We start from the raw sequence: 25,665 nt of genomic DNA, 5'->3' as shown, positions 1-25,665 counted from the left end.
TGTTGGATTACCTCAGTCAGTATTAATAGTTTTATTTCCTTCATGACAAACAGAGGGTTGGAGTCTGGATTTCCTCTTTTAACTCCTGAAGTAAGCTTCAGGTAGTTCATGAAGTAAAGAAAAGCATAGGATATGTATATGTTAACACTGCAGGCCATGGGTTTACTGTAGTTCTTAACTTCTACTCAGTAAAACTTTAATGTTTTACAGTAAATCATGGTTTCAAAACCTGTGAGAACCTGGGGAAGTTAAAATGTCTAGACTGGAGGGAGGAACAAATGATGAACAGCATACGACTCATCACAAGCTTAGTAACCCTACCCCTTACTAACCCTACCCCTTACTAACCCTACTCCTTATTAACCCTACCCCTTACTAACTCTAAACCCTTACTAAGCCTACCCCTTACTAACCCTACCCCTTACTACCCTACCCCTTACTAACCCTACTCCTTACTAACTCTACCCTTACTAAGCCTACCCCTTACTAACCCTACCCCTTACTAACCCTACCCCTTACTAAGCCTACCCCTTACTAACCCTACCCCTTACTAACCCTACCCCTTACTAACTCCTAACCCTTACTAACCCTACCCCTTACTAACCCTAACCCTTACTAACCCTACCCCTTACTAACCCTAACCCTTACTAATCTACCCTTACTAACCCTACCCCTTACTAACTCTAACCCTTACTAACCCTACCCCTTACTAACCCTAACCCTTACTAACCCTAACTAACTAACCCTAAGCCTCACTGTCATCCTCATGGATAGCAATCACAAACCAGAGAAATAAATAGCAGAATTAATCAAGAAAAATGCTCAGAGTCAACCAGTAAACACTGGTTTTAAACAAATGCATAAAATATATATTTATCTAAATCCATCATTTCATTTTCTAAACTGCATTAATTTCTATTTAATTCCTGAAGGAAGAAGCACCCATGAAGATGGTGACCATTTAACTGAATTAATAACAAATTTAAATGATAAATATATACATTTGGGGGCTGCATAGTGGTACAGTGGTTAGCACTTTCACCTTGCAGCTAGAAGATCCCCGGTTCAAATCCCAGCCTGGGATCTTTCTGCATGGAGTTTGCATGTTCTCCCTGTGCATGCGTGGGTTTTATCCGGGTACTCCGCTTTCTCCCACAGTCCAAAAACATGCTGAGGTTAATTGGTTACTCTAAAATTGTCCGTAGGTGTGAATGTGAGTGTGATTGTGTGTCTGTATATGTAGCCCTGTGACAGACTGGTGACCTGTCCAGGGTGTCCCCTGCCTTCACCTGAGTCAGCTGGGATAGACTCCAGCACCCCCCATGACCCTAGTGAGGATAAGCGGTGTATAGAGGATGGATGGATGGATGGATATACAGTTTGTTCAGGTTTGCTCAGTGGATCAGTGGTTAGTTTCTGTTGCCTCACAGCTAGAAGATCCCGGTTCGTGTCCCAGCCTTCCTGGGATCTTTCTGCATGGAGTCTCCATGTTCTCCTGTACATGCGTGGGTTTTCTCCAGGTTCTCCAGCTTCCTCCTGCAGTCTGTGATAGACGGTTACCTGTCCAGGTGAACCTGTGATAGATGGTTACCTGTCCAGGTGAACCTTCACCCTCAGTCAGCTGGATAGAGTCCAGCCCTCCATAATGAGGATTAAACGGTGTGTAGATGATGAATGTTTGATGTGTTTATCTGTATTAACATCTAAATGACTCCAGAAATAAATCAGAAACAGTCCTGCTGGTCCCAGATTTATTCCTGATCACATTGATTTACAGTTATTGACAACAGACCTTACGATCAAGTCCTATACCTTTTTTTTTTTTTTTTTTTTACAAAAAATAAAGCAACAAAGGAAACTGAATTACTGTGGATAAAAACTCTACAGGGTTCAGACTTACAGACTGCTGGGTTCTTCTGGACTTTCTGGTTGTTTATCTGCAGTGATGCCCGTTGGAATGTTTTATTCTCCAGATCCTCCACCCTCAAGTCTTTGTGATAACATTAAGAATGTAAAAAACTAATGAAAAACGTTCTCCACGGCTGTTCTTCCTTCCTTTAGGTTCTGAGGTGGATCTCTGCTCCAGGATCTGCTGTCAGACGCTGGTCTCCACATGAGGCGACAGTTTACAGGTCAGTATGTGAGACAGGAGTCTGTGCTGGTGTTGGTATCTGAAACAGAGAAATACTCAGAATTTAAATGCTGGCGCCACCATCTGGCCTGGATGTTTACTGCAGTTATATAGTTTTCACAGGTGTCTGTCAGTTAGCTCAGTAAACAGAAGTTAAATAACTCTACAGCCCTGAGAAAGAACGGGAAGGTATTTAAAGCATTCAGATACTGACTTGCAGATGACTCTCTGGATCTCTCTGTTCTCTTCCTCTCTGAGTTTCAGTAAAACCTGCTCCAGGATCGGAAGCTCCAGGTTCAGATACTGAGCTACCTGAGAGAGAAAAAAGAGGATTTAATTAGAATAAACAGGAAACAGATCAACTGTAATATTCAGATACTGTGCTACTGAGAGAGGATAAAAAAATGTTTAATTAGAAATAAATCAGAAACAGATAAATGCAGCATGCTATAAATCTGCTAAAAATCACATAAAGTTCTAATATTCTGAGCAGAAGGAGGTCTGGATCTGAAATAACTCATGACAGTTAATCATTTTACTGCAGAAGCATCTTAGAGAAGACATTATTGTTTTTCCAAAACAACAACAACAACAACAACAACAAACAAACATCTATAATGATCTGTTTGCTTATAGTTGGCAGAAAAATTATAACTAAAATACACTGCAATGAATGTCCCCATTTAAAACTTGAAGTTCTTATTTTTTCATGTATACTGACAGTCAATAGAAGCTTTGAGGTAGAAATGTACACAGAATTCTACTTGTAGGGGGGTGTAATGATTCATGGTGGATTTACTGATGATCTAGTGCCCTGGTAGTTGAGATAATGATGAGTTGTCATTTTGTCATGATTCATTGCACATGGGTTGGTCACTTTGCAAAGTGAACCAAATACACACCAAGCAATACTCAGTGAGTATCTGCACAATGTGAGAATGGGTTCTGAAGGCCTATATAAAGGCCCAAAAAGGCCACCATTGTTAGTCCAGTGAACAGCATCATGCCGCGTCTATCACATGAACAACGTTCCGGGCACTGGGTATGGTGGAGGCCGCTTTGAGCTACAGTGATGTATCCAGGGCGTATGGGCTGTTCCCAACCCACAATCAGAAGCCTGGTCCAAAGCATGCGCCGACGGATTGCTGCCTGCATCCAAGCACATGGAGGCCGTACTCGGTATTGACTGTTGTGACTTTGTGTTTGGCAGGTGCCGTTTTCTTTTGTGAAATTCTTTATTTTGAAATCATTCTTGAAACTTTAGATTTTTGTTTCTGTATGCCGATATGCTAAACAAATGATTCATATGAAGAAAATCCAGTTTGGGGCTTCAAAATAAAATGATGTTGAAAAATATGGTCTCAAAGTTTTAATGACTGTCAGTGTAGATTTAAATGCTGTAATATCTGTCAACACATGTGCATATTTACACTAATTTCCCCAAAAAATGAAGAAAGAATCATTTTGTTTGCATGTTCGAATCAAAGGGCCATAAGGCAACGTTTTTAGGAATTAAATCGCTATAAATTCTACAAATCAGACCATTACTGATCTGTTAAAATCTTTAGAACAAAGATGGGAATAAATGAAAGTCTGGTGCATGTGAGATTTCCAGTTCAGACTATTAGAAAATGACTTTTAAAGATATCATTTGTACAATTCCATAATTTTTATTCACTATTTACAGGTAAAACCTGACATATAGATATTTTCATAGCTAGTCAGGATTTTAAAGAGCAAACATCAAAGTAAACCTGACCTTCAGTAAACTCTAATTATGTATTAAATCAGGAACATCTGGAGGTGTTTCTGTGTCGGAGATGGTTCTGATGGAAACACTCACATCAGTGCTGACCTCCTCCTCGTCTATGTCCATCAGAAAGATCTTCATGATGTCGTCAGATGGTCCCTGCAGGATTCGCTCCCACAGCGGCTGGTCTCTGTTACTCAGCTTCCTCTTCTCTGGACCAAACACATGACACCTCATTAGTGGAGCACTTCTAGTTCTTATCTGGAATAAATGCTCTGCTCCGGTTCCAGATCCTACCTCCACTCTGGTGGATGCAATAAAGAGCAAACTCCTGGGGGTCGTTTTCTATCTGGAGGATAAAAATACAGAAAAATTGTTCATTCTGGTTCACTGCTAAAGATCTGAGGCGTGTTATTTCTGTTTCACTCTTCACAGTCTGTATTTAGGTCTGCTTTGATGGAACATGATATATTCATGATATTATTTATTATCTGATCATGAGGATGTGGATTCTGTTTCATATCTTCTGCTGATGGAGGCCTGAGGTTCATAAATTTTCCTATTTGTTGGATTTTATTCATTGCTTCTTCTCCAGAAAATGCTCCAAACTTACCTTGAACTTGTTCAGAAGCTGTGAAATAACTTGGTTTGTGGTCATCTGCTGGAGATACGGACTTTAGTTGGCAGTACCGTGGGATGGAGTGAAGATGGAGGTCTGCAGGAGACGAGGAGATGTTATAAGAACAAAGACAGTGATTGGCTGATTTAGGACGGGTTAGGGCTAGTGGTGATGATGCGTACTTTATAGTTTAGAAGTGTCCGTTAATAGAGAAGCGATGCTGTGTTCTTCCCTCTCGTTGAGCCGCTGTCTTTCCTTTTCCTCTCCTCGTTTGACCAGCGAGGCGTCACTCATCAGGCAGCGGAACTAAGTTGGACTCGGCCTCCAGCTCCGGGTTCTTCTGCCTGGACGGACGCAGGGTGGTGGATTCATAAACAGCTGGATGGATGGACAGATTCACCGTGTGGTAGAAACAAGAAGTCAGATCATGCAACCAAAAAGACAAATAAAACCAACAGAAAGGTACAATTACAATAAATGAACCTCTTATTATCAGGATTTAGTCAGACTTCTATACAAGATGTTGGAATTTAATGTAACAGCTGGAAGTGGAGATAAAAGGCAGTCAAACCAACCTGGAGGAGGCTTATTGACCACCGTTTCCTGAGCCGTCTCAGCCATCTCATCTATCTGGTGGAGGTCAGCGTATTCTCCCCACCGAGTCATTCCCCTGCAGAGAAACAGCCATCACCTCAGAATCAGGTAACCTCAGGTAAGTCTGCGTCCTGATGGGTTGATGATATATAAATAGAATTAACCAGAGTCAGAATGAACCTCTTGCTGCCCAGCGGGCTGACTGGACTGCTGGGATCAGGAGAGATCAGAGGAGCGAAGGGAAGCGTCTGTTTGTCGTCCTGGATTTTCAGCCTGATGGGTCTGCGTACTCCCCAGGAGATGTTCAGGAATCCCTCCACCACCACCTCTCCATCGTCCTCCTGTCACAGAGACACATCCACAGACCCTGTACGGTGAATAAAGGCAGTCATAGACCCTCCATGACCACTAAGTAAGTGTCATCATGCTACAGTAAGATGTAGCTGACAGATGGCAGCTCTTTGTTGTTGAATATGAGATTCAGAAGATCTGCACGCTGAACAAGAACGTCTGAGACCAGAACAAACATCAGCCGCTCCCTCCACGTTACTAAAGGTTGTGTGCACAAAAGCAAACAATAACACAACCCGACCACAACCATTAGCCCACATTAGCTTTATAAAACACATAAAGAACTGCAGGAACATTTAAACTGACCTAGACCTGTACAGACATTATATTCAACATTTAAGACTTTTTGTAAACTCCAGCACTTCAATGTCTTCTAAAGTGGTCCATTATGGGATGGCTCCACCGCTAGCCGGTACCAGGACTGTTATAGCTAACGTGTCCACAGGATTATCAGTTTCTAGCTTCCCATTCAATTAAATTACAGCACACAGAATGTAACTGTCTTCTCTGCTTCTTCCCTTTCTGTCCCTCATTACTCTACTTTAGCTTTACATAGCTATTAGCTGCTAGATTGAAGTTCTGATGTTCTAAAGCTCACATTTGGAACCATGAAGACTCAGCCGAGCTGCAGTCATGACTGATCCAACAACAATAAGAAGACGGACAGGGAGGACCTGTGATCATAGAAGAGTTCTGATCAAATCCTACTGAGAGCAGCTGAGGTGAAGCTGGGTCTGGTCCTTCAGGAAGCAGTTATAGGTGTTCAGCAGGGACAGGAACTCTGCTCTGGAACGAACCAACAGCAGAATGCATCAGACTGAGTTTATGTTCTACACCAGATCAGGAAAAACAACAACCTTTAACTCACACTGCAATTACTAACATATTTAAAAGTGAAAACTGAGCAGAGAGACTCACCTGGACAGCGTTCTCCCCATCTCCTGCCTGAATCACTGGGAGCAGAACTTCATTCATCTCCGGTCAAAGACTGCAGACAGAAGAACAACAGAACAAACATCTTCTGTAAAACTAAGGACAGACGACTAAAGGCTGCTGACTGGTTAAATCCAGAGTTCATGTCTCTCCAGTCGACTTCAAGCAAAGAAAGACCATAAAACTGAACTAACACAACCAACACAGAGTCACTGCCTCCAGAAATATGCAGATATTTTCAGTCTTACCTCCTCTACATGGTAAATCAGTCTGTTTCTTGTCTCTTTCTTCTTTGTGCTTTAAATATCTCTCTCCAGCCTTTCTGTCCTCCTCTCTCTGAAGTTTCTGTGTTATATTTATCCTCTCTCTCTCTCAGTAGCCTCCACTCTTTCACTTTCTTTCTTTTTTTCCTGCTTGTGTCTAAGAGAGTTAATAACAGTCCTCCACCCAGTAACCAGTGATGACAGCGTACACCCAGCGTTTGTTGATCCTTCGGCCTGCCGCTGTAGAAACATCCAACACTGCTGCTCTTTGTCCTTCAGTCTTTGTCTGAATTATGGTAAATGACAGCCTGAAAGCAGCCGTCTGCGTTCAGGTCCTTCACTCTCTCTGCCTCAGCCTGTTAGCTGCTTAGAAATATCTCAGGTATTCATGCCAGGAGCCACAGCACTGCCTCCCTGACTGACAGATCGCTGCTTTACTGAAGGACAAACAGCAACAACATGGTGCATTATTTAAATACACAGTTCATAGAATAAAATGTCATAATTCAGAGTTATCCCCTGCTTTTTTCATGTTTTAACATGAAACCTTCTTTGAATTTATCACAAATGAAATGTGCCAAAATAACACGCAGTATTAAAAAGTGATGTCTTATTTTTTATATCAGAGTAAACACAAAAATCATTGGAATTCATCACATTTAACTGAATTCTACACACAGCAAGACAGACATGCAGGTTACCTGTTAGATATTTACATAATACTCAGAGTTGCATACAGAAAGACAAACATACAGAGAAATAAAACACATTAAAGTTGTGCAGTCAGTGCAAACTACATCCCTAAACACACATCAATAAAATACTGATTTACTTCTACTTCCATTTGTTCAACACTATGACTATCTATCATCCATCTATCTATCTATCCATCCATCCATCTATCATCCATCTATCTATCCATCCATCCATCTATCATCCATCTATCTATCCATCCATCTATCATCCATCTATCTATCCATCCATCCATCTATCATCCATCTATCTATCCATCCATCTATCATCCATCTATCTATCCATCCATCCATCTATCATCCATCTATCTATCCATCCATCCATCTATCATCCATCTATCTATCCATCCATCTATCATCCATCTATCTATCCATCCATCCATCCATCTATCCATCCATCCATCTATCCATCCATCCATCATCCATCCATCTATCCATCCATCCATCCATCCATCCATCCATCCATCTATCATCCATCTATCATCCATCCATCCATCCATCCATCTATCCATCCATCCATCATCCATCCATCTATCCATCCATCCATCCATCCATCCATCCATCTATCATCCATCTATCTATCCATCCATCCATCCATCTATCTATCACCAAAAGCAATAAAGAAGAAAAAGTGAACATGTTAAACAGTGATACGAGAATAAATTCACCTCTGATGCTGTAGTAAATGTTATTCTGTTTATTTCCTCTCTTATTATTCTTTCCTGACAGAAGGCTTTCTAAATATAAATATAAATATATCTATATATACCTAAATCTGTCTGAGACCCACTTTAATCCTCCTCCTTCTTTTAGCTCTCAACAAGGACCAGGTGAATGAGCCCAGCACTGAACATCTCTCTGAGTCACTTCTAACCCTGGTCTACCCAGTATCTGCCTGAACATGCTGGAGATGCATGATCACGTTCAGTGAAGGTTTGAACGGCAGCACCGAGTCCTGCTGTGATGTTTTAGGTCCACAGATTTACAGCTTTTCCTCTCTGACTGCAGCTGCCGGAGGGTTATCAAGCCTGGACTTGTTGCTTTAAGGTTCCTGCAGCTCGTTTATCAGAGCTGTGTGTTTAAATCACAGGCAAACAAAAGCCAACAAACAGAGAACTACTGCTCAGAGGACAACATCACAGCCAATGATCTGGACTCGAACACAGCTACCTGGTTTCTCAGTAATATCATACGCTGAATGATTTTTTAAAAAAAGCTTTAGCTCTGAGAACGGCTAACATAACGTTGGTGAACCTGACCAACCCCAGATCAGGATCCTAACCCCTACTAGCCGTGAAGAGGGCATCACTCCATCTGCCTCTCTTCTTACCCTGATGCCCCCATCACTCTGGAACAGGGTAAATCTGGACTCATCAGACCACATTTGCTCCTGAAGATGATGCTTCTCCACGATCCTTCAGGTTTTAAGGATGTGTTGGACGGTTCTTAACCTGATTTTAGTCGTTTCATCTCCTTAGTTGTTTTCTTTGCTTGATACAGGCCAATAATTCAACCTTTCTGAGACAGATTAACATCCTTTCCATGACCACAGGACATGTCTTCCAGCATGGTTGTTTAAGACATGAGAAGCTCCTCACTGCATCAGCTAGGGTTGAAGAAGTTGTCATCACTGCAGTAATTGTCCAATGGAAGGTCTTATCTATTAGCTTTGTTAAATCCAGGTGAAGACGGGTTTTTATGGCCAGGTAGTGAATATTCTGGCTTTGACATTTCTATATGAGGTTCCCTAGGAGTTCTGGATGACTGCTGGATAAATAAAAACTAAACCTTTAAAGATCCTCCAGGTATGTTTGGAGACATAAAAAGCCTCTTAAGTTGTTTTTTTTCATTTACTTTTACAAACTCCTTCCTTCAGGAATATGTTTTCCCCCCTCCAGACATTTATCTGCAGAACATCAGGAGTCTCCCTCTTTACTGAAAATCCATTTTCACTGTTTGTGCACAGCTTCAAGTTTCCACATCTCACTTATAGAAGCTAATCAGACCAGACATGTCCAGAGTTCTGACGTCCCAGAAACACACCTTCTTCTAGCATTACATGTGAGCAACATGGAGAAACTCTCCTCCTGAGTCAGACTCCTGCAGTAAAACCCAAACAACCAGGAGAAGAAATGACATGCATGCTTGCATCAAAAGGAGCTGCATTTAAGCATCATTAACAGAAAGGAAGACAATAATCCGTCCCTAATGTAGAACACAGGAAGCAGCTTCATCAGCTGAGTGTTGGAGCTGCTGCCTCCTGTTCACAGTTTTAATTACTTCCAGTCACATGCTAGTAATCTTATCTGGACCTGTACAGTCACATACAAGCTGGTTTTATTCTGAAAACGTATCCAGCAGGAGGACAGCCCAGGTAGCTGATGACACACCTGCCTTCCTGTAGCTCCGCCCCCTCCTGCTGCTGCTTCCTGTCTTTCTCCTGTTGTGTCTTTAAAAGTGATATCTGCTCTTTCACGCATAGATTTGACCTGATTATGTAATTTTGAGTTTGGTGCCCCCTGCTGACTCCATCCTTCTGCTCCTTTTTCCTTTTTCTTATTTGGAGCTCAGTTTTTCTGGACTAATAAACATTTACCTCTGAATATTTCTAGTATTTCAGTTCTGAGACTAAATCAAAGGTATGAGAAAGTGAGCGTTGGATCACTTTATTCCTATTAGTTCTGTTAGTGAAACTAGTCTCCATCTCCTGTCGTAAAGAATGACAGAACTTCCTGTTTTCCTTCACTTATATTAATCTGAACTTCATTGTTCTCCTGATTTCATTTTCATTTTATCGAACGAGCCCCGTTTGGTTCATTTAAAGCCCCAAAACACACTGAAACAACACATAAACACGAGTAAAATGACTTCCACTCCTACCTGACCAGTCTGAGTTCCAGTCTTTAATAAATCCACTCCATGTTTGAGGTCTTCAATGTGCACGTATGAGAGCGTTTGAGGTCCAGAGTACAGTTTGTGGAGGTGAGCTTCAGCTGGTTAATTATTGCAGAACACGTTGAGGCAGCGTTGGAGGGAGTGGCGGCCTGACACCAGATATGACTCCACTTCACTGTTTACCTGAACAGAAAGAAAGGAAGAGAGGGAAGGAAGGCTGCACATGGCAGGGAGCTGCCAACATGCCTTCGGCCAATTTAAACAGTATGAAAAAGCTGGAGAGACGAGAACAACCTGACATGCAGCAGGTCCTGAGGAAACACGGAAACAGCTAGAAAACATTCACTTTTCAACACAGTTTTCATGAATAAAAGTCCATCCAGGTAGAGTTTAACATCACTAGGGCCTCATGTGACCAAAGTGCTGATGCTCCCTCATCAGAAAACAGCTGTTTTATTTCCTGCTTCAATCGGAGCAAAATGCTGCACAATTATAGAACTTACACAGTGACGTGTCTTATAAACACTCTGGCTGAGCTATTGACCTGTCAGCTTCATGTACACATCAGAGCAGTCCACAGGCTGCAGTTTTAGGAAATGTTTTGAACGTTTCTCTCTTTTTAAACATGTTTTTGTAGCTGCACTGACTCTCCAGCAGAGGGGGCCAAAGCGCCGGTATTAAAGCTGATCCTGGATCTGTGACTCAGAGCTTCCTGGCAGACAGAGGCAGTTTAACACCGGCATGGTTTCCATCCAGCCTCCAGTAAAACAGCTTTCTGTGATGTGTTTGAGTTCTTCTGCAGTGTGTCGCCTTCATTAGAGGCAGTAAAGATGAAATAAAAAGCTGAGTCATGCCATGCGGACAGCACCACCTAGTGGTGGGAACCGTTAACATCATGTTCTGATCTCAGTATCTTTAACTCTGTTATCTGAGCTTTGGAAGGAAGGAGATGGAGTCAGAAAGGTTGATGGGGAACACAGAAGACATCCTAAAATGAAGGAAAGTTTGATTATGTGGACCTGCTTTGGTTGTTAAAGCTGCTAAAACTGAACAAAAACATCACTTAGAGCAACAACACAACCACACACTGCAGCACTGAACCTTCAACAGACCTGCTAAAAACAACAGCACAATAGTCCATCAGCAGAATGGATGAGGAGCACATGAGATGCCATTCCTTTCCTAAAATAAAACAGGACATAGAGGAACAGGTGGACAAAAGGCTCCTCCTGGTCAGCGTGTAACCGTATATTACACGCTAAGCAGCGAGCTGGAACACGCCTGTGTGATGTGACACGCTAAACATGCACTAATAGTGCTGTTTGTCTGCATATTAATGATAAAGAGGATATAGAGACATGCAGAATGTGGTTTGTTTAACACAGAAAGTTCTCTCATGCAGCTTCTCTTGTCTGTTTTTGGTGATCTAACTTTAATCACTTTCTCAGTTTGTTTTAGTTTCTACCTCGGATTGGATTAACTCACCGCTCAGTTTGTGGAAATAAAATGAGAAGTAGCTCTGCATTATATGTTAAATGAATTAACTTGGGCTCTGTGTATTTAATTTCTATGTTTTTAAAGTATATCTGCACTGAAATATGTGTGAATTTCCAGTGAAGCTTGTATGATTACTAAGCACTGGGCTGTCGGTGTTGTTGACTCTGGACGTGGACGGATCTCCAGCTCTGGAGCCTTCAGAGCTTTAGAGCTGCAGGATCTGAGTGTCTGTACATGAGGACAGCCAGCAGCTGCTTCTGTCCATCATCAGAGACACACAGAGACGGAGCTGGTTGGAGTTCAGATCAGAGCTCATGGCTGCCTCTGGGTAAGACGCAAACAGAGACACGCCAACAGAACCGACAGGAACGTCTCCTCAGCTGACATGAGGATCTAAACACCGGGTTTTTCTCTAACTGGACCTAAAGCTCTGTTCTGATGGATCCTTCCAGCTCCAGAATGGTGACTGTGTTCGTCTTTCTGCTGGCTTTGGTCACTTCCAGTTACGGCATGCAAAGAGGTAAGAGCCACTTCCACAGGAGAGATCTGTAAAGTGTGTCTTTTTCAGCGAGTTCCCCACATTCTGTCACTTCTTTAGAGCTGCTGCCTCATTTATATGAAATATGACCATATTATTTTAGTCTACAAGCTGTGATAATGACACTAGAATCTACAGTAAAGAGAACAAAAAGGAGAAAGGTTTAAAGAACGTCCTATTACACCTTCTACATGAGTCAATGGAAACCAAAAATCTGCACTAAAACATGGATAAGTGAGAAAATAAAAAGCATCCTTCTGTTCGAGTGTCTGAGTTTCCTAAAGAGGACACAGCCGAACTTTTCCACCTGTTTCCACCTTCCATCCTGCAGCGAAACGGAGAAGGTGTTTATAGGCCAACATAGTGTAAATCTGACTAATCTAGAGCCTTCCTACATTTTGGAGTGTCCTCTCTGTGCAGAGTGAGCTAGAGGAAGCAGAGGAGATAGAGGAGGTAGAGGAGGTAGAGGAGGTAGAGGAGGTAGAGGGGGTAGAGGAGGTAGAGGAGGTAGAGGGGGTAGAGGAGGTAGAGGGGGTAGAGGAGGTAGAGGAGGTAGAGGGGGTAGAGGAGGTAGAGGGGGTAGAGGAGGTAGAGGAGGTAGAGGAGATAGAGGAGGTAGAGGAGATAGAGGAGGCAGAGGAGGTAGAGGAGATAGAGGAGGTAGAGGAGGTAGAGGAGGTAGAGGGGTAGAGGAGGTAGAGGAGGTAGAGGGGGTAGAGGAGGTAGAGGAGGTAGAGGAGATAGAGGAGGTAGAGGAGATAGAGGAGATAGAGGAGATAGAGGAGGTAGAGGAGGTAGAGGAGGTAGAGGAGGTAGAGGGGGTAGAGGAGGTAGAGGAGGTAGAGGGGGTAGAGGAGGTAGAGGAGGTAGAGGAGGTAGAGGGGGTAGAGGAGGTAGAGGAGGTAGAGGGGGTAGAGGAGGTAGAGGAGGTAGAGGAGATAGAGGAGGTAGAGGAGATAGAGGAGGCAGAGGAGATAGAGGAGGTAGAGGAGGTAGAGGAGGTAGAGGAGGCAGAGGAGGTAGAGGAGATAGAGGAGGTAGAGGGGTAGAGGAGGTAGAGGAGGTAGAGGAGATAGAGGAGGTAGAGGAGATAGAGGAGGCAGAGGAGGTAGAGGAGATAGAGGAGATAGAGGAGATAGAGGAGGTAGAGGAGATAGAGGAGGCAGAGGAGGTAGAGGAGGTAGAGGAGGTAGAGGAGATAGAGGAGGTAGAGGAGATAGAGGAGGTAGAGGAGATAGAGGAGGCAGAGGAGGTAGAGGAGGTAGAGGAGGTAGAGGAGATAGAGGAGGTAGAGGAGATAGAGGAGGCAGAGGAGATAGAGGAGGTAGAGGAGGTAGAGGAGGTAGAGGAGGTAGAGGGGGTAGAGGAGGTAGAGGAGGTAGAGGGGGTAGAGGAGGTAGAGGAGGTAGAGGAGATAGAGGAGGTAGAGGAGATAGAGGAGGCAGAGGAGGCAGAGGAGATAGAGGAGATAGAGGAGATAGAGGAGGTAGAGGAGGTAGAGGAGATAGAGGAGATAGAGGAGATAGAGGAGGTAGAGGAGGTAGAGGAGATAGAGGAGGTAGAGGAGGTAGAGGAGGTAGAGGAGGTAGAGGAGGTAGAGGAGATAGAGGAGATAGAGGAGGTAGAGGAGGTAGAGGAGGTAGAGGAGGTAGAGGAGATAGAGGAGGCAGAGGAGGCAGAGGAGATAGAGGAGATAGGGGAGGTAGAGGAGATAGAGGAGATAGAGGAGGTAGAGGAGGTAGAGGAGGTAGAGGAGGTAGAGGGGGTAGAGGAGGTAGAGGAGGTAGAGGAGATAGAGGAGGTAGAGGAGATAGAGGAGGCAGAGGAGGTAGAGGAGATAGAGGAGATAGAGGAGATAGAGGAGGTAGAGGAGGTAGAGGAGATAGAGGAGGTAGAGGAGGTAGAGGAGGTAGAGGAGATAGAGGAGGTAGAGGAGGTAGAGGAGGCAGAGGAGGCAGAGGAGGCAGAGGAGGCAGAGGAGATAGAGGAGATAGAGGAGATAGAGGAGGTAGAGGAGATAGAGGAGATAGAGGAGGTAGAGGAGGTAGAGGAGATAGAGGAGATAGGGGAGGTAGAGGAGATAGAAGAGATAGAGGAGGTAGAGGAGATAGAGGAGATAGAGGAGGTAGAGGAGGTAGAGGAGGTAGAGGAGATAGAGGAGATAGAGGAGGTAGAGGAGATAGAGGAGGTAGAGGAGGTAGAGGAGGTAGAGGAGGTAGAGGAGGTAGAGGAGATAGAGGAGATAGAGGAGGTAGAGGAGGTAGAGGAGGTAGAGGAGGTAGAGGAGATAGAGGAGGTAGAGGAGGTAGAGGAGGCAGAGGAGGCAGAGGAGGCAGAGGAGGCAGAGGAGGCAGAGGAGGTAGAGGAGACAGAGGAGGTAGAGGAGGTAGAGGAGATAGAGGAGATAGAGGAGGTAGAGGAGATAGAGGAGGTAGAGGAGGTAGAGGAGATAGAGGAGGCAGAGGAGGCAGAGGAGGTAGAGGAGATAGAGGAGGTAGAGGAGATAGAGGAGATAGAGGAGGTAGAGGAGATAGAGGAGGTAGAGGAGATAGAGGAGGCAGAGGAGGCAGAGGAGGTAGAGGAGATAGAGGAGGTAGAGGAGATAGAGGAGATAGAGGAGGTAGAGGAGATAGAGGAGGTAGAGGAGGTAGAGGAGGTAGAGGAGATAGAGGAGGCAGAGGAGGCAGAGGAGGTAGAGGAGATAGAGGAGGTAGAGGAGATAGAGGAGATAGAGGAGGTAGAGGAGATAGAGGAGGTAGAGGAGGTAGAGGAGGTAGAGGAGGTAGAGGAGATAGAGGAGGTAGAATAGGTCTGGAACTTCTTCCTCCACTCTGTTTCTCTGTCCAGTAGCTACAGAATGATTCAACACTGTGCTAATAAATCAGATTATAATATGATCCACCTCCACATCCAACCTGTTGCTGAGGCAGTAAAGTCTGCTTTGAGTCCAGGATCAGAACATGTGAGATGGGATCAGTTACATACATGATATAGACGTGTTAATAGGTTCAGATATGCAGCGATGCTGATTGGTTCAGAGGAACAGGTGGGATAGATGCTGTCACACTCTGATTTGGTTGAAAACAGGTGAAACGATGGGATGGTGTGGGTTCAGGCTGGACTTCTGTGAAATATTAATAGTTTACTCTTTAAAAACCCTGTGAAATATCTGGTGTTATACTTACTCTGGAATAGATGCTAAATATATAAATAAGATGCAAATCAAAACATCTCATCTCATCTTGGTTAATCAGCTGATATAAATGTGGATGCTATCATGTTTTACAAAGAAGACCAACAGATGATGCTTAGTGATGTCAGTAGAATTCATTCTGAAGCTACAACATTCCTCCTACAGTGACATCCATCATCATCCATGCACATTTCTACATTTACAGCAGCATCTGTACTTGTTTTATATGAAATATGACTCTTTAATGCTTTGAATGTTGTTCATCTTATGAAAGGTTCCAAATATAAAATCCCATTAGAAAACATGTATTTATGGTATGTTAGGGGTGCAGAACATGCCAGTGATTCAAAGGATAAATAAATATGGATGCCATCATTCTACTGGTGGTGTTTAATAAGAATACGGGAGATGAGGCTTCTTCTAAAGCTATTTATCATATAAAGTGAAATCCAGCATCGTCTGTGCAGCGTTCTCTGTTTACAGCTGCTCCTGGATCTGTATTGTGCCACTCTAATGTTTTAAATACTGTAAATCCTGCTTATAAAACATCCAAAGTGTGTGTTTTTATGCTGAACTACAGGCCTAACATTTCTTTATGACAGCTGTTTGAAGGAAACGTAAGCAAGTTTCAGATTTTCCACCGCAGTTCACCAGGCTGTGACTGCAAATAAATATTTAGCAACTCCAGACTGACAAGTGCAGTAAAAGTGTGCTATTATAATCAAACTGTCGACTCTTAGATGTGGTTTTGGGGCGTGAGTCAGACGCACAAAGCAAAGATGGATGACACAAAAAGACTGACTTTCATGTGTTCTGCTGGGATCAACTGGCTTTGATTGTCTGTTTGACTTAATTTGAAATGACAGTGAGCCAACAAAGAAAAAAGCACTCTAATCATTATTAATGAGTCCCTAAAAACATATTTAGTGTCTTTCCTACAAGGCTTATTGAGTAGTGTTGTAAATTAGCCAAAACAATATTACAGCATGTAAGTATGTAGGATCAAGAACCAATAAGATCTGTGTAAACATTTTACAGTGGCCCATGGAATAAAGCAGTCATTAAACTGTAGCTGGTTAATCAGAACCTCCTATTCTATGAGAGGTTAAAGAGTGTTTCGTGTTGCTCAGCATGTCTGTGAACGGAGCCAGGACAAACACTCCAAGGACATCTGATCTCCAGACATGCAGCAGAACAATCCTGTCTCTGTGTTCATCCTCATTCAACCACAATGAAATGCATGAGTGAGAGAAAAAAGAAGAAGAAAGGAGAAGAATACTGTTTACAATCTGACTGCAAGTACAGAAAAAAAACCTGGAGGACAAACTCAAATCAAAGCAAACACCAAAGGGACCCGAGGTTATAAGTTCCAGCTCTGCAGAAAGTAAACTTTTATGGGAAAGGATTGAGTTTAGAAGGCAGAGAAACCTGATGGATACTGGAGGAGATAAAACTAGAAACGATGGAAAGAATTCAGTGGGTTTTGGTATCAGCAATGAAAACAAGAATGCTGTAAAAGTCGAAAGTGGTGGAGCTGAACTCTGATTACACAACGCTAACTGTGACAAAGTGGCTGTATTTGGTCACTGGTTGGCTCTAAAATGAGAGGATTTTAGTGTTTAAAGTCAGACTTCTATAGACCTACAGTCTCTAGTTCTGGTTTAGCAAGAAGGAGAAAACTACTGATAATGAAAGACCATTGATGTGGATTAAGCAGGTCTTTGTAATTCAGCAGTAAAGGCCAGATAAGTTCTCTCCTCTGGGGGCTTCAGCAGCACCTCTGGTGTCCAAACAACACAGAACAAGAACCTCTGACCAGGTCGGACCACAGAGACTCTTTCTGGCTCTAAATAATGACTCATAGCTTCTGATGTTATCCATCAGACAAAATACTGGCAAGATTAGATTTTAAAAGCTCATTCTGTATGTACCACTCAGCATTAGACTTCTGAAGCTTCTGAAAGGGAAAAACTTCCTGACTTTAAGCTAAATCTGTTAGCTGTTGTAGTGATGCAGCAGCAGCAGGATGTGAGGTCAAACTTCCGTTAGGATTCATCCTCTGGAGTCCACGAATGTCTATAAAATACAAAATCACACAGGAATCCATGCAGGTTGTATGGATAATATTGTATTAAAGAGCCAAAGAGCACGGCTAAGCATCAGACTCCACACAGAAAAACAACTAAAAGCAGCTTCTTTCACCCTCCTTTGACCTTGGATTATATTCTACCCTCATGTCAGCTCTCAGTCTGATTTATAATGACTTTTTCTTCAGTCAAACAGCAGCAGTAAGCTCAGACTGAGGGTGGAAATGTGGCTCTTTCTGTTGTGAAATATTCGTTCCACAGGAGACAAAGCAAGCTTCAGTGTCCTTTAAAGTCTAATCCTTCCCTCTCCTCTGTTGCCTCTGTTTTCTATTTCTCCTCTTCCTCTCCTTAGTTCAGGCAAAGTTTAAAGCAACCCGACGTCTCTGATCTGAATCCACAGACAAACAGCTGCTGCCACCGCTATCTTTCTCCATCTTTTATCCCTGTTTTCCTTTGATTTGACTCCCCCTTTTTGTTTTCTACTCCTTAATGCATTCACCCAGAGCAGTGGATAAATAAATACTACACTATTTAACTGACCCTGGGTTCCCTTTTACCCTTGTCTGAAAATAATCCCTCTTCTCATTTTCCCTCCATGATTAAAGCTGCGTATGTAGATGAGATAAATATCAATCACCTCCGATTGATCTGTACATAAATAATCTGCATAATCAGTCCATACAGACCGCGTATATTTATCTACTTTCCTCGAAACACAGACCATCTGTTGAAAGCAGATAGTGGAAAACAATGAGGCTGCCCTTGAGGCTGAAAATAAAAAGCTGTCCTTGCATGAACTTGTGCTTGAATAAGAAACAAAGCTTTACCGTAACTCAGATCCTCTAAATACTCGCCCTTCTACACCTGTCCTTCATCTCAACCATCCACCCTTTCCTCCAATTGTTAATAATGAGCCACCTGAGGGCCGTCATTTCTCTGCTCTCAAAACGGACAAACCTCAAAACAAACTTCTGATCTGGTTTCATTAGTCAGCAGAGGGATGCTAACGAACTAAAACAGACTCAGACTTACACTGGAATGCAAAGAATGGAAAATAAATGGGCTGAAACCATGCGGCTGTCCATGTTTTATTTCCAGAGACTCTTATTTTCTAGAATAATGTGCATTAGTGATGAAGTTAGCAGGTAATTCTTCATCTGCATGTCTGCCATGTGTTCTGGTGAACCAAAAACCTTGAGGTTCTTGTTCACTCATGTCTCTGTTTCCATAAAAACTAATGGATTTGCTGTTTTATAACTAAAGTCTCATGCTTTCTCTGCCTCATCGTCACCCAGCGCCTCGAATCATCACCTTATTAGAGACGGTGGATGTTCTGCTGGACCACAACGCCACCTTCATCTGTGAGGTGGAGTCTCGTCCTCCTGCTGATATCTCCTGGACCAAGAACAACCATCCCATTATGTGAGTTTACAGCTGTAACCTAGACCAACCAGTGCTGAAACTCTGTCAGTACTTCTGCAGATAGCTTTGGATGTCAGAGTTTTTATGCTGAGAGGAATATTTAAAGTACCTCAGAGAGACTTCAGCTTTAAGATTTTAAGTGCAAATGATGATACCAACTAAAAATACTCAAGAAAAACAGACACAAACTCCTACAACTGCAGCATTTCTTTTGGAGAATTTCTAGCCATTCTCTGTTTTAATATGAGCTGCTGTGCGGGTGTTGCGTATATTCAAACACCTGCACAGGTTGTCTGGACTCCGTGGGGTTGCAGGCCCAGTTTAGGGCTGAGTCAGGCGGTGTCAGGAGGCGCTAAACATGAGAGCATGACGCTAACTTTGGCTGCAGTCGTTCTGATGACTGTGCTGCTGGTTCTGTTAGTGTTGATGAGCTGTCTGGATGTCTGCAGGGTTAGGAGAGGATCTGCTGCTGTTGGCTTCAATTTAACATCCACAACTGTTTTATTTTAAAGAAATATCCATGTAAGGATATCTGGACATTCACAGACATTAGCAGACTGAAACCAACCAACAGAAAGCAGACCTGCGCTGTCCGTCTGTGTTTTACCAAATAAAACGTTCTTTACCACAATTAAAAGATAACATGTTGGTTATTCACATATTAACCATTAACCCTGGTGTCGTCCTGGGGGTCAGATTGACCCGTTTTAAAGTTTGAAAATGTGGGAATAAATATATTTTCACAGTGAAACTTCTGATGTCCACATTTTCAACATTTTTGGGAAATTTTTGAAAATTTTTCGTTGGAAATAAAAAGAAATGTTAAAAATGTTTCTTTAAGAACATTCACAAAAAAAAGATTTTTTGTGAATGTTCTTAAAGAAAATATTAGAAGTTTTACTGATATATATGCAATCACTTCAGATATTTTTACTCATTTATTAGAAGATTTTTACTCATTTTTCGAAAATATTTACAAGATTTTTTTTTTTTTTGCAAATTTGGGAGATTTTTTTTAAATTAAACTTTTGGAATTTTCTTCCTGAAGGTTTGGCAAATTTTCAGAAATTTAGGGATTTTTTTGCTGAATTTTTGATTTTTTTTCAGACAAAGAAACTATATTTTTTGGTGCCCATAAATGAAAACAACAGGAGGGTTAAAGTGAGGGTCTAAGGGCAGTAAACCAGTCTAGGTAACAGAACACACTGAAAACAAACATTATCTGGTCATTGCAGAGCTAAACTTAAACTTTATGTACATTAAAAGGCTGACATAAGGATTAAAAACTATCATACGATGACTACTACTGACAAACATGCTGATACATCTTCAGGAGTTTGCAGAGCTAATAGTTTGATGAAATATTGGTAATATTGGTTAATACCAACATCTACAACAGTAGAAAGTATTCGGTGGTCACTCCTGCTCATCACCACACTCCCCTTTCCTTCTCACTCCTCCAGGTACTACGACACTCGCTACCTGATCAGAGAACAGGGTCAGATGCTGGTCATCCCTCATGTCAGAGAGTCAGATAATGGAGAGTATTGCTGCCTCGCCAACAACGGCATCGGAGAGCCGGCCAAGAGCTGTGGAGCCCTGCAGCTGAAGATGAGTACGTTTGGTTTGCTCCAAGGTCATAGCTGGAGTCTGTTAGAGCTCCAAGGTCATAGCTGGAGTCTGTTAGAGCTCCAAGGTCATAGCTGGAGTCTGTTAGAGCTCCAAGGTCATAGCTGGAGTCTGTTAGAGCTCCAAGGTCGTAGCTGGAGTCTGTTAGAGCTCCAAGGTCATTGCTGGAGTCTGTTAAAGATCCAAGGTCATTTCTGGAGTCTGTTAGAGATCCAAGGTCATAGCTGGAGTCTGTTAGAGCTCCAAGGTCGTAGCTGGAGTCTGTTAAATGGTTGTATTTATATAGTGCTTTTATCCAAAGCGCTTTACATGATGATATGTCACATTTACCCATTCACACACTGATGGTGGAAGCTGCCATGCAAGGTGCTAACCACAGTCCATCAGGAGCAATTAGGGGTTCGGTGTCTTGCTCAGGGACACCTCAACATGAGCTTGATGGGCCGAGGATCGAACCGGCAACCTTCCAGTTACAAGACAGCCACTTTACCCACTTAGCCATGCCGCCCCATGTTAGAGCTCCAAGGTCGTAGCTGGAGTCTGTTAGCGCTCCAAGGTCGTAGCTGGAGTCTGTTAGCGCTCCAAGGTCGTAGCTGGAGTCTGTTAGAGCTCCAAGGTCATTGCTGGAGTCTGTTAAAGATCCAACGTCGTAGCTGGAGTCTGTTAGAGCTCCAAGGTCATTGCTGGAGTCTGTTAAAGATCCAAGGTCGTAGCTGGAGTCTGTTAGAGCTCCAAGGTCATTGCTGGAGTCTGTTAAAGATCCAAGGTCGTAGCTGGAGTCTGTTAGTGCTCCAAGGTCGTAGCTGGAGTCTGTTAGAGCTCCAAGGTCATTGCTGGAGTCTGTTAAAGATCCAAGGTCGTAGCTGGAGTCTGTTAGAGCTCCAAGGTCATTGCTGGAGTCTGTTAAAGATCCAAGGTCGTAGCTGGAGTCTGTTAGAGCTCCAAGGTCATTGCTGGAGTCTGTTAAAGATCCAAGGTCGTAGCTGGAGTCTGTTAGAGCTCCAAGGTCATTGCTGGAGTCTGTTAAAGATCCAAGGTCATTGCTGGAGTCTGTTAAAGATCCAAGGTCGTAGCTGGAGTCTGTTAGAGCTCCAAGGTCATTGCTGGAGTCTGTTAAAGATCCAAGGTCGTAGCTGGAGTCTGTTAGAGCTCCAAGGTCATTGCTGGAGTCTGTTAGAGCTCCAAGGTCGTAGCTGGAGTCTGTTAAATGGTTGTATTTATATAGCGCTTTTATCCAAAGCGCTTTACATGATGATATGTCACATTTACCCATTCACACACTGATGGCGGGAGCTGCCATGCAAGGTGCTAACCACAGTCCTTTAGGGGTTCGGTGTCTTGCTTAGGGACACCTCGACATGAGCTTGACGGGCCGAGGATCGAACCGGCAACCTTCCAGTTACAAGACGGCCACTCTACCCACTTAGCCATGCCGCCCCATGTTAGAGCTCCAAGGTCGTAGCTGGAGTCTGTTAGCGCTCCAAGGTCGTAGCTGGAGTCTGTTAGCGCTCCAAGGTCGTAGCTGGAGTCTGTTAGAGCTCCAAGGTCGTAGCTGGAGTCTGTTAGCGCTCTAAGGTCGTAGATGGAGTCTGTTAGAGCTCCAAGGTCGTAGCTGGAGTCTGTTAGCGCTCCAAGGTCGTAGCTGGAGTCTGTTAGAGCTCCAAGGTCGTAGCTGGAGTCTGTTAGAGCTCCAAGGTCGTAGCTGGAGTCTGTTAGCGCTCCAAGGTCGTAGCTGGAGTCTGTTAGAGCTCCAAGGTCGTAGCTGGAGACTGTTAGCGCTCCAAGGTCGTAGCTGGAGTCTGTTAGCGCTCCAAGGTCGTAGCTGGAGTCTGTTAGAGCTCCAAGGTCGTAGCTGGAGTCTGTTAGAGCTCCAAGGTCATAGCTGGAGTCTGTTAGCGCTCCAAGGTCGTAGCTGGAGTCTGTTAGAGCTCTGGTCCTGATTACTGAGATTTAAAGTCTAAACCACTGAATTGTCTTCTCCTGTCTGTCTCTCAATCAGAGCCTCAGATCAAACGACATCCCACCAACGTGACCCTCCTGGTAGAATCCAAAGCCGTGCTGCCGTGTGTTACCCTTGGCAACCCCAAACCAGACGTCACCTGGCTGAAGGACGATGAGCTCATCAAGGTCAACAATAGGACCAAAAGGACAACAACAATAAAATCTAAACTACAGCTACACAATCTAAAGAATAGCTTCCTCCAGAAGCATAAAAGCTGCAGCACGCTACCATAAAAAGCCCAAATTAAACTTTTGATTCTGACTTTTATGCATCTCTTTGCCTTAGATCATAGTAATAGTTCTAAATCTAAGACCTCCGTTCTCCTCCAGGTCAGTGAGCGGATTACCATACTGGACTATGGCGCTCTGAAAATCCATAACATCCAGAAGGAGGATGCAGGACAGTACCGCTGTGTGGCCAGGAATAGCTTCGGTTTGGCCTTTTCAAAGCCCGTCACCATAGAGGTACAGGGTACGTATTTAAAAGCAGATTCACTTTCTATTCTTAAATGTACACACATAGAGTTTAAGGCATGGACATTCAGCCAGCTATAGTGTGGCTCTGTTTGAGTTTATGCCATTTATCTATGTGTGGTTTTACATGTTCAGCTCCAGCGCGAATCCTGCGGGTTCCAAAGGAGAAGAGAGTAGCGTATGGTAGCCAGGTTTCACTGGAGTGTAACGCCACAGGAAATCCCATCCCCACCATCACCTGGCTGGAAAACGGGAATACTGTGAGTCTTCAGATTCAAGAATGGATGAAAATGGGTTGAATTTTGGAATGAAATCCAAATCAAATCCAGTTTCCATCCATCCATGTGTGTTTCTAGTCCTCTTGGCCTCCTATAAAGACTTTTGATTGAACCAGAATGTTGTCTGTCTTCTCAGTCCAGTGGTTGAGTTTGCTTCAGATGTCAGCGAACTCAGCCAGCATTAGAGGAATGTTAGCACGTAGCTAACATTGTGACGCATTGTCAGCTGTGGAGCCTTACATAATGAGAACGCAGAGACAATAATAGAGTGGATGGACAAGAAAGTCATCAGTGGAATTAAATAATCCAGTTTTATGTATGAAATCTACATGTCAAAGGTAGTTAAGCTCTATAAAAGCACCAATATCCTGAACTTTATATCCAGATGGAACTTCTAGATCAACTCATCTTCTAGTAGTTAACGCCTGAAACTCACATATTATCACAGTCTGTAGAGAGCTGTGTTATACTTTCTACATTCATTTCTATATTTCATCATGTGCACGTGCACACAAAGTTTGTGTTTGTGAGGACACACAAGCTCAACAGTAGTTTATAGCAATGCATGGTGGAGTGACAACCTGCATACTGAAAATGCAGAACATTTGAACATACACAAATGCAGACCTGCTTTATTTGTTCAGTATTGAATGATTTTAATGCCAGAGCTCTTCTATACATGAAAATGTTCCTCCAAACAAACCCCACTGGTTCTAATCTGGAGGGGCACCACAGCTGCATCCTGGGCTCAGCATCTGTTCAAAGAACTACAAACCAACCAGAGTATTTTCTACCTTAAAGCAGAATGATAATGAGATACAACCAGACCATTTTCCAGACTCAGCTCTCCAGCTTCTGCGTAAATGTAGGAGGCTAGAATGAACATGTGGAAACGAATCTGTCCCCAGCTGTCCAGAGGTGTCGGACATTCAGCTGCTCATCCACAGCAGCTGTACATAGAGACTCCCCGTGTTTCCTGGTCTTTTCCTACAGAAGCGATGTTCTCTTCCTAAGTGGTTTTATTGTGTTCTTTTCACTGATGTCCTGTTCATCATCCATCAGGCTCCATCAGCAAAACAATTAGAAAGTCAAAAATAGAAACCACGACACGACTGCGGAGCTTAAATCCAAGATACTGTGATGCATATACAAGAAATTAGCCTCTTATCCCTCCCTGTCTATCTCTGTGCTTCACACACACACACACACACACACACACACACACACACACACACACACACACACACACACACACACACACACACACACACACACACACACACACACACACACACACACACCAGTTAACGTGCACTCAGACTGGCTGTGGGATCAGAGGAATAAACAGCAGAGGAATTTTCATTATCGTGACTGAGGATTGAAGAGATTGGATTGCATTTAGCTAATAATATACATTGTTATCAGCTTTAATTGGGCTGTTTTTTTAAGAGTGATGAAGGAATACCATGTAGACCAAGATTCTTAAGCTCTGAAGGTGTTGATGGAACCTGAAATACACCTAATAAACCTCTAAGAGGAACAATGGATCCCAGAAATCCACCTCAGGAATGTTGAACATGTTTCCAACAAGGCAGCAGACATTTTTAGGCGTGTTGCGGTCGACATACGCCACATAACGTCTGGCTAGTTAATGGACCTGGGTGTGACTACAACGTGATTACGGGCCCATGATGCTTGTAAATAGTGTGCGCTGATTAAAATGACTGTGGGAGCTGGTTTTCTGGCAGCTTGTTCAGGTCATTAATTTCAGCTGGATGGAGCTCGTCCTAAAAACAGGCGGTGTCAGACACAGCTTCAAATATAGACATAGTCACATATCAGCACCTGACTAACACACATTCACTGCACACACACTGCACACACTCCCATTTATCATTTAGAAGCATGAAAGTGTGAATAGAGACCTAAAAACAACAGACTCATTAATGGGCTCCATTTACATCGTGTGAATACTGGGGAGTTTTCAAATCGTTTACAGACACATTTATATGCGTTTAATTTCATTACCTCAGAGCCACGACTGTAATCAGGAATCTGGATGATTTCATGATTACAGCCAGGAGAAATTATAAGAATCATTTCTACTCCACATTTCCACACTGAAAAGTAAAAAAGTCAAATCTCCCTGAATCTCAGTCTTTTACCTTCCTCCTCTGAAAAAGACAGCAGTTAGAGTAAAGACAACCTCAGCTTCTGGAGAATGAGGAAAAGGTGTAATGCTACGTGTCCACTAGGTG

General features: G+C 43.2%; 2 protein-coding genes across 2 annotated transcripts in view; one reads left to right on the top strand and one right to left on the bottom strand.

The window, feature by feature from the left end:
- Positions 1-1,734: 1,734 nt before the first annotated feature.
- rassf6 (Ras association domain family member 6) lies at positions 1,735-10,564 on the bottom strand. The gene is given in 14 exon segments (XM_051938837.1): positions 1,735-2,171; positions 2,346-2,443; positions 3,975-4,093; positions 4,179-4,230; positions 4,495-4,596; positions 4,683-4,693; positions 4,696-4,768; positions 4,771-4,806; positions 4,808-4,878; positions 5,076-5,170; positions 5,275-5,461; positions 6,161-6,231; positions 6,364-6,433; positions 10,274-10,564. Coding segments are annotated over 13 exon segments (1,011 nt in total). The 5' UTR covers positions 6,384-6,433; positions 10,274-10,564; the 3' UTR covers positions 1,735-2,095.
- A 1,519-nt stretch (positions 10,565-12,083) lies between these two features.
- musk (muscle, skeletal, receptor tyrosine kinase) overlaps positions 12,084-25,665 on the top strand; it is a 36,481-nt gene continuing 22,899 nt past the window's right edge. Inside the window, 6 exon segments of the mRNA XM_051938605.1 lie at positions 12,084-12,305; positions 18,899-19,025; positions 20,489-20,640; positions 22,654-22,781; positions 22,986-23,127; positions 23,265-23,389. Of these exon segments, the coding sequence (XP_051794565.1) occupies positions 12,224-12,305; positions 18,899-19,025; positions 20,489-20,640; positions 22,654-22,781; positions 22,986-23,127; positions 23,265-23,389 (756 nt within the window). The 5' untranslated portion in view covers positions 12,084-12,223.

This window comes from Acanthochromis polyacanthus, chromosome 18, assembly GCF_021347895.1.
Source record: "Acanthochromis polyacanthus isolate Apoly-LR-REF ecotype Palm Island chromosome 18, KAUST_Apoly_ChrSc, whole genome shotgun sequence".
Taxonomy (NCBI): Eukaryota; Metazoa; Chordata; class Actinopteri; family Pomacentridae; genus Acanthochromis; species Acanthochromis polyacanthus.
Note: the sequence above shows the minus strand (reverse complement) of the source record. Positions and strands in the feature narration are given on the sequence as shown.